Source organism: Ipomoea triloba, chromosome 4 (genome assembly GCF_003576645.1).
Source record: "Ipomoea triloba cultivar NCNSP0323 chromosome 4, ASM357664v1".
NCBI classification, from domain to species: Eukaryota; Viridiplantae; Streptophyta; class Magnoliopsida; order Solanales; family Convolvulaceae; genus Ipomoea; species Ipomoea triloba.
The window spans coordinates 32,351,247-32,361,195 of NC_044919.1; the positions used below are offsets into that span (position 1 = coordinate 32,351,247).

The following is a 9,949-nucleotide window of genomic DNA, read 5'->3' on the forward strand; positions in this document are numbered from 1 at the left end:
CCCCCCCATCTCCCTTGCTAATTCTCTCTTCTATACACATGCACGCTTAAATTTTTGTTCTGTATTGATTTAAATTTGGGTGTGAATTTTGATCCTTTCTTTCCTACAGGAAGGTGATTTCAACTCAAATACTATTCTACTTTATCCTTGAAGACTTTGTGTTCTATTGGGGACATAGGATTTTGCATACAAAATGGCTATATAAGCATGTCCACAGTGTCCATCATGAGTAAGTAAAGAGCACCGATTTATTATTATTATTGTTGCTGTTGTTGTTCTTCTTCTTATTATTCTTTTTTTTGTTCATGTTTTTATTGTTTGTGTTAATTTCTTGCAGGTATGCGACACCATTTGGATTGACATCTGAATACGCTCATCCTGCTGAAATTCTCTTTCTTGGATTTGCAACAATATTTGGCCCTGCAATCACTGGTCCTCATCTGATTACGCTTTGGCTGTGGATGGTACTTAGAGTCCTCGAGACAGTTGAGGCACATTGTGGTTATCATTTCCCATGGAGTCTCTCAAACTTCTTGCCTTTATATGGGGGGTTTGTATATAAATTCTGCTTTTCCTAATTACTTGTATTTATTTGTTTATGCCTTAAATAGATAAATCTGTTCTTTGGTTGCCAGGGCTGATTTTCATGACTATCATCACCGATTGCTGTATACAAAGTCTGGAAACTACTCGTCAACATTTGTTTACATGGACTGGTAAGATCTGTTAACCATTGCATAAGAAACAGTTAAGTTTCAAATAAGTCTTCTTTTCTGTTTGTTTGATCTTTGTATTTCAAGCTGGTTATAAGGTAGAGAGGGAAATGATAATGCTTTAATATGCTGTTTGTTTATATCTGTAGGGACATATGGTAAATTAGGGTTCTTAGAATTTTATTCATTCACAACTTCTATATTTTTATATATAATTTATATTTCCTTTCAAAAAAATATATAATTTATATTTTTTTTTTCATATATCATAATAATAATAATACTACAACATTTTTTGTATAGGGGCATTTATGTCTTTTAAACACATTCCATTTCTATTCTTTGAACCAACCAAACACTGAAATTTTACATTCCTAAAGTCTATTCCTTCAACAAATCAAATAACAGAATACAGTTCTTATTTTATTCCTGGTCTATTCCATTCTCTGTGGAATACTATTCCTATTCCCTTAAAATTAATTCCGTGAACCAAACATGCTTGTTACTTTTTTACCATATTGGACTCTCGTAGTTGAGAGCAGGGCCGGCCCTGAGCATGGGCCCAGGGCCCCAAATTCTGGGGGCCCCATATTTAAAAAAAAAATAAAAATTAGAGCTACATACTGTAGTACACAATATATTGGCGGTTCTAATATTGAAAATTGGGGGCAAAATTATAGGTACACAGTACAGAATTACCAATTTCCAATATTAAGAATGGTAATTTCCAAATCTCAATTACTCCGTAGCAATTAGCATATATTATTACTATTACTATTGTTAATTTATTGCCTAGTATGCCTACACAGCTACACAGTACACAATTCTCAAATCTCATATTCTAAGGCAAACACAGCTAGGCAAACAGCTCAACTAATTATTCAATTTTTCTTGATGACACAAACTCTCAAGTTGTTCAATTCTCTTGATAGATAATAATTAAAATTACGTATTATTTCACAATTCTTATTTATTGTTTTATTGACATGACTTAATAATCTGATTTTAAAATGATATATTTAAGAATTTGTTTCTTGATTAATTATTTATTCATAGAGTTTCTAAATAAATTCTTATTTTTTCCTTAGGATTTTATAATTATGTATTCTAAAAAAATTCATTCAGGGGTTTGAGAAGCGTAAAAAGAAAAGGAGAATTGAACAACTAACTCAATTTCAAAAGGGAGCTCCTGAAAAATTCATTACAAAAAAAAACTCAAATAGACGAGCAAAAAGATGAAATCTTACTTACGATCAAGTATGTTGCAAGAGATACTCAATGGATTAGCTTTAATCTCAATTGAAAATGAGATTTTAGAAGAAGTTGATATCAAATGTTCGGTGGATGATTTTGCGTCTAAATGTGCATGGCGCATGTCACTTTTTAAATGAAATTTTAAATGTATTTTTTATACAATATTTATCTTTTGACACAACTTTTTGAACAACTGTTGTTTATGTACAGAAATTACTTGAAAAAAGGGGCCCAAATTAATATATTGCACAGGACCCCAACTTTGATTGGAACGGCCCTGGTTGAGAGTTGAAAATGATTGTTAGACAATTCTACATATATGACCTGTTTATCGTTGTCCTGTGTCTTTTGTCAGGATATTTGGTACCGACAAGGGTTACAGAAAATTGAAGGCTCTGAAGGGCGATGGAAGTGAAGTGGAGCTCAAAGAGATGTAACATAAATATTAATAAGATATATACTTCTGGGTGCTGTGGCATTGCGAGATGGGTTCTTTATGTGAGAGGATGTGGGTGAATTTCCGAATGGGGTACCTGATCTTAGAACATCTTGTGTGCTATGGTAGTCGTTTATGGCAGATCATGTTTTTGACTTGCATTGTGTATTACTTGGAAGCCATTAGAAGCCTGTTTTAGTTCAATCCCTTTCTCCATTAATGGAAGTTCTTTTCTCCCCATTTGGTCTTTAAATCTTTGCTATCCACCACACACTGTTTAGAGTTTTCTAATGATAAATTCCGCTTTGTAGTTGTGTAAATGACATATTTCTAATGCCGTTGTCTCTGATTCTCTTGTTCATCATGCGATGTTGATAAGCAGATACAAAAGTGAGCGGAAATGGTGAAAGCTGCCCAACGACATTAACAGGTAAAACTTCATATTACGTACCTTAAAATTGCAATACAAAGTTCATTAGACTTGTGAAGTGGATATTATTATATGTTCCATTCCTAGCTTTCTCCCTTCAATAACATGATTTGATGTCACGATTTCCGAATCTTCTTTACCAACCCTCCAAAAAAAAAAAAAGAGGAGTCATTCACACATCACACCTCAAAAAGCTAATAACAAGATAAATGTTGGGGGAAAAGAAGATGGGATTTTGCCCCAACAGCACTTACATACACGACAGATGGATACGTGTAAGGCATCGGGAGCGTTGGTGCCCCGACGTAACCTGCGAATCCTAATTAGCAGACCCACCAAGATTTAGAATTGACCCTTCGTCAATCCACTTCAATCTTCTTGCCTTCTTGCTTTGTTTTTATCTTCCACCATTCTCCTGTGCTTTTGCGTTGATAATATATTCCAATATACTGGGAAACCAACCAAGTTTCAGTGCCTGCCTCGATCACTGCTTTCATGGCCACTACATCCACATATAGTTTGTGTTCCATTTTAACGTATCAATGCAAATATGCAATGCCTTTGGAGACTTATCTCAAATGAGTCCTTATTGAAACTTTTCCAAATTAGTCTTATCCGGTAAGATGCAGATATTAGTGTAAAAGTAAAATACGTCTTACCCCACACTGTGCGTGAAGATTGCAGGGGCTTCTTGTGGCCAAGCAGATTTTTTTTAGGCGAGACTAAAAATAAACATTCATTATATTAAAAATAAACATTCTGTATACTAAAAATAAACATATATGGCCCATGGTATAATGATTGATGGATTGCTAGGTATCTTTCATTTTTTATTTATTTATATTGTATTTGAATGAAAAACTCTGCAGCAACTTATAGTGTGTGTATTATTAAGGCATTAACAATGAAAATTGTACTAAAAAAACAATGAAATTAAGAGGATAAAAGTGATAAATTACCTAAAATAGAAGTATGGTTAATAATGTCAAAGAGACAAGCTATTAATTTGAGAAGAAATCAGATTAATTATTGAGTTAGGGGTAAATATAATGAATCAATAATATTTAATGTATGAAAAGGTTCACTAATCATTACTCTGTTGATGAATAATACAAAAGTTCAATTTTAGTAATTATTAAAGTATAGATTTTGATATAGTCTCGATTTGGCCCATGACGCCATTCTGGCCTATCCATATCAAGTTTACATGCGGCTCTTCAACACTAAAATAGTCACCTCATCATTAACATACGAGCTAGGATAATGCGATGGAAGTATGTATTCTTAAGATGTACAAAAATATTAAAGAAGTTATATTATTAAATGCAATTTCGTCCAGAATAATCCTTTTTACTGAGGAGTTATATGTAGTTTTTTTTTTTTTTTTTTTTTATAGTACAACCTGAGGAGACACTTTATAAAATTCTTACCGGTCAAGAGTGTGTTACGCCTAGCTTTGAAGTAATTAAATTGGTCACGTTACATTTCCGTACTAAATAGACTAAAGTTGATAAGATGATTGAGAAGACACGTACTTCACGAATCATTTGATTGAATTGTCTAAATGGGTTGGCCTCCCAACCTAGAAGGTCCTGCCCCACACTTTTGAAGTTGGAAACAACTGCAAACGTTTTGTATGTCCATATCAAGTTAACATAGTAGATGGTATAAATTTACTCTATTGTAAATATTTCTTCCTCTACTTATAAAATTTAAGAGTGTATATGCAAAGTGTAAGAATCTTGAGATTGACAAGAAAACTTGTGATTTATCTTCTATAATAATTTTTGGGCAAGAATTTTAGAGACTTAGAATTAATTTGAGTAAAAAAGAAAAAAAAGAAATCTAATGTGTAAAAAAAATTGGAGTAAAGAGGATGGATGCCAAAAACTTAATGACCGGATTTATAGGCACATAATAAAGGGAGAGGAGGAGACGTGGCAGGCGAGGGTTAAATGGGTGCATGTGTGTCAGCTTTTGAGAGTGATGACGGAGCAGTAGCAGCTGTAACAAAGCTGGCATGAAGGACAAGGAGGGCAGCACAGTCTTGGATTTAATTTGAACCTGGTTTTTGGTCGTCCGATGACGTAAACCAACAATGATTCACATAACACATGCATAGTTGACACTTGAAACTCCAAACCCTCCACGTAACCCAACTTCCCCTGTAGCTAGGCAGCTTTAACGTTGTTGTTTTTGTTTTTTTCCGAACAGTGCGCGTGCCATCACCTTGCCGTGTCGTCCCAGCTGCCATGCATGCATGCACGCACTCCCCTCCCACAGTTACGTGTCCCCTTCCCACCTGCATGCCCATAACAAACCACGCCTTGGAAACCCAATACCACTATACCACCCTACAATGCATTCACGGTTTTACTTTGCCACCAGCGCTCCTGGTTTCCCCCCTCTTTTCTTTTTTTGATATATTGACTTTCTATAAGAATCAAGCGACACCCTAATACTACTATATTATTACAGTGAAAATACAACTTTATTTCTTTATATCGTCATCATATTTTCAAGGAGCAGTGTGCTGGATTCGATCTTTCACCGGCTTCTACTAAACATTTTCTAAAGTTTAAAATAAATTAATTTTTAAGCATCTAGAACTTTTGTCCAAGAGCCCTTAAAGGAGATAAATTGGGAGTTTTCCCTCTTTGCATGTACAATCCTCTAATTGGGCAGATTTCCCAATGATTTCCAAATTCTTAGTAAGGGTTTATACTGTTGTTCGAACAAGACTTTAAGATAATTAGTCGAACCAATTGAATTAATTTTACCTTTTTTTATACCACCTCAACATGTATGACAGCATACACATGTCTAACACAAATTATCTGAGCCAAGAAATAAAGAAAAAGAAAAGAAAAGGTCAAAAGGCAGGCATGGATGATTTTTAGCCAGGAGTTATTTGATATTCAATTCTGCAGGTTCTTGGGAAGGAGGGATGTATTATCAGCTAGAAATTAAATCCCAGAAAAAAGCCGAAAAGGTAGGGTTACGAGGGCGTGTGATATAAGATAGATTAATACCGGGAGTAGGGATCTGGAAAAACGAGTCTTGCAAAAGGGGTTGAGGTGGCAAGTGATAGGGGTGGACTGCTGTCGCTTGGATTCAAGGACAAAGTAGAGGCGGTGTATATATGAATATGATAGGCCTAATAATTTGGGTAGTTGGTAATTTTAATTATAAAGTTGTACAATTAATTTTTGTAACAATGTGTTTTATTAATGAGTTTCATGTGAAGTTCTCTTCATAATAAGACTTAAATTTTATGAAAGTGATTTGAAATGAATTCATATTACTCTCATCAACAATCTCAACTAAGACAACAATTAACAAATTAGTTGTCAAAGACCTTACGGTCAAGTAGCATCCAGTGTCCCGATTAACACTCCCATATGAATGATGGGAGTGAGTTCGAAACAAATTATGGCCCTATTTGGTAAATTAGTTGAACTACGCCCGAAACACTAAAATTATGGTCCTGTTTGGTAAATAATCAGCCTATTAGCCAATTTTGACTTATTTAATCACTATTAATTGTTTGACTTGGCTAATAAGCTTTTTGTAACTCCAAAATACTAAAATTCAAAAGGCTGCTTAAAACAGTCTTTTCAATTAGCTTTTTGAGAAAAGAAATTATACCAAACAGCTATCTGCTAACAACTAATTTACCAAACAATTTTTTACAATCAGCTAATATTATCAACTAATCATACATTCTAACCCAAACAACTAACAACCATTTACCAAACAGGACCTATAGGTCTAATTATCATAACTATTTGAAAGCACTATAATGTGGTTTGATTAATGAATCATATATGTTAATCAATTATAAAGTGTCATTAGGGTTATTACGGCGTCTACAATTGTAATGAATATCATATATATCAATAGGTGTATACATTGAATCATCATCTCCCACAAGCTGGCCTGCCCAGCACAAGACTACGTTTGGACGTGTAAGGTTTCCCTTGATTTCTGGTTTTTGGAATTCCGTAATGTCACGTGCTCTTCCCGTGGGCCTACATCCATCTTCTCTCAGCTAATTATCTTCCCCTTTTTCCGGTCAATTCACCCTACACCTCATCACGCTTCCAAATCTACTTGCGTCCACTCTCATAACTCCTAACCAAATCTTTTTTAAATTATTATTTTATTTCAATTGTTAAGTTGCCAAAATATCTCATTTTTTAAAATAATAATATCATCTCTTGTACTAATAAAAAATAATATTTAATTATGACTGTTAACTTGATAATTATAATATTCTAAATTCGATTATCAGTATGGGTGACTTATTAACTTTTTTTTGTTTGAGTCGATAAGTTATAGACAACCTAGACTTGTTTATCTCCTTGTGGTCTTTTGTTCACTAGAGTTACAAGTCGGATTTACTATTAGCTAGCGTTCAATTTCACGAAAAGGATAAATGAGTAAATGCATGGAACATGATCATGTTACAATGTAATATATGTTCATAGGAACTTAAAAAATACATTTTAAATATGAATTAATATTTGACTGGTTTTTTGAAAACTATTAGGTTGTAGATATTGGTTTAATATTGTTTAGGAGAGGAGTAATATATTACGGAGTATTACTCAACGTGTGTCGCATGATGTAGTATATTTGTAATTATTTGTCCATTGTTTAGTAAATACGTAGTAACAATATAATTTGTGAAAGTCGAATCTCTATTTCATGTAACAAATTTCTGTTTATATTACCATTTTAGTAAAATAATTAAGAGACGTTAATAAAAGGTGGCCCTGCACTAATAGTTAGTCATAAGCTAGTAGACCCCATGTGTTTCTTTTAGTTATTGTATGTGATTTGTGACTGGCGTCTTGCGCCATTAAATGCGGTCTAATCATAAACGTGTCCATAAAACATGAATCCGGTCTTGTGAAATTGTTATACCATAGATCAGTTACGTTGCACCTTATATTATGGATTCTATTGTAAAATTACTAACATATTATGTATTTTTAATTAATAAATTATATATCTATTGATATTACAAATAGCAATATATACGGTTAGATAAGTAATTTCGTAGTCTTGTGTGTTTGAACTCAGATAAATACGATTACTCCTCTGATAATTTATGAGATTGGTGAGTCAAAGCATTATGGTCGGAAGGAGTCCAAATGTCCCTCCTTTTATAAGTGAGGTGAAGTGAACATGACGAGTTTTTGACATGTCTTACATGTTTTGAGCATAGGTTCGACGGTCATAATCGTTATACCAGATGTCTAGATAAGACTAAAAAGGTGATGAAATATAATGTGATATAACTAATTGTTCTGTTCAGGGAGTGTCTTTGAGTTAATTGTGTGGCAAAAGACTTAGCGATTGGTCATGTTAATTAACTTCCTAGTCAAGTCCAATCAGGAACGGTTAGTGTGACGTGGGTTGAAGTGGAGTCTACCGGATGCTCATTCGGATCACAAACCCTAATTCGGGAGATAGGACTAACAACGTCGGTTGAAGATGGTTTGTCTCATTCGGATACATTTGGTCGTACTTGTATTTTTCCTTTTATTTGTAAATAAATTGAAAGCATATAAGTTGTTAATTGCATGCTCGTAATAATATGTTTATGGTATATTATGTGTCTTGAAGGTATAAATACGTTGTGATGTCTCAAATATGTACAAACTAATGGATCAAATTGTATTCAAGTCCTGTTGCAATCTGCTTGTTGGTTTAAGTCTCTAGCTCGATAAGCAACGTGAGGTCAGAGAGTTTTGAGCTAAGATACGATCAATAAAAGTGCCAAAAGTTCTCCCATCCTCACATTAAATGTGGTATTTATAGGGGAGGAAGGAGACACATGCTGGACGGCTGGACCCCAGCATGGTTGACACCTGTTGTGCATAAAGTTGGTTAGCTCAGGAGCAGCGGTACGATGCCCACATGTTGAGGTATTCCTGAACAACCACTAATTGATGTGACTGGCGCACATTCGAGAATCTGGGTATCGGTTCTCAAGTGGCCTGGCCTGTCCGAGGGTGACTTCTTGACCTATGAAAGGCAAGCTTTGCTCCGAGGTTGAACGAGTCTAATATTGAAGAAGCGTCTACTTGGGCTTCACACTTAGACACTTAGGTCGGTCTTGCTCAGGATCTATTCTTCTCGGTGACCAGACACCTACTACCGAGCAAGTATGCTGTACATGCGGATAGATATACTCGAGCGATATTCTCCATCATGTCTATAGTTAACATATTATGTGCATGTAGTTAACATATTATGTATCTTCAATTTATTCACATGTATATAATCTATTAATTGCAAACACATAATATATGTGCTTTTTTATCAAAGTCTACGATGCAATGTGAATCTTGATTCATGCTATAATTTGACGGTTTTGTGCCATTCCAGTAGATTAAGAAATTATCTATGGGCTTGACTTATTAAATCGGTCCGACAGCTAATATTCGATTGATGTTAAAACTCATTTATTATGAAAGAAAAGTATAATGTACTACGTAATTGAACAACCTTTCGGAACCAATGAACCACATTAATCACAACATCGTTGTGCACAGTGTATACTAGACACAGCAATTTCACAGCGAAGCTTGCAGGAGTTAAGGCAAACAAGGTGGACCCCAGTGTCAACGTCATGACCTGCTACGTGTACTACCCTACCCCACACCCTCATTGCGTTCCAATTCTCCTCTTTTCTCGAATAAAGCTACTCAATTCCTTCCCTTCTTTTTCTCCTCTTATTTTTACACGTGTCGCGTTTTTGAAAAAAATCATTTTTTTTAAAAAAAAATTAATTTTAAAAATCAAACCTGAAATTTTCAATATTTCAAACCGGCGTCTACCAGAGCCACATGCGTGTCGGGAAAGGAAACTTGTGTCAGCAGCGTGGAGAATTTTGATTGGTCCACGCATTGGATTTTTAAAGAGATGTTCGTACACGTGTTGTGATGGAATCGACGGGCGAGATTCCGCTGGTCCTGGATGTACGGTGTGGATGGATTCGTTTAGGCGGGGAGGCACTTATGTGGGTCGGGCAGCGGGCAACGCTGACCGAGGGTACTTCCGTTTTGGTACATGTTGGGGAGGGGGGGGGGGGGGGGGGGGGGG

The 9,949-nt window shown here is 35.0% G+C and overlaps 1 protein-coding gene across 1 annotated transcript in view; it reads left to right on the forward strand.

The window, feature by feature from the left end:
* Positions 1-2,737, forward strand: part of LOC116017168 (methylsterol monooxygenase 2-2) — an 8,778-nt gene extending 6,041 nt beyond the window's left edge. Inside the window, exons 4-7 of the mRNA XM_031257702.1 lie at positions 110-229; positions 338-550; positions 636-716; positions 2,323-2,737. Of these exons, the coding sequence (XP_031113562.1) occupies positions 110-229; positions 338-550; positions 636-716; positions 2,323-2,404 (496 nt within the window). The 3' untranslated portion in view covers positions 2,405-2,737. The remainder of the gene's footprint in view (positions 1-109; positions 230-337; positions 551-635; positions 717-2,322) is intronic.
* The last annotated feature ends 7,212 nt before the right edge of the window (positions 2,738-9,949 follow it).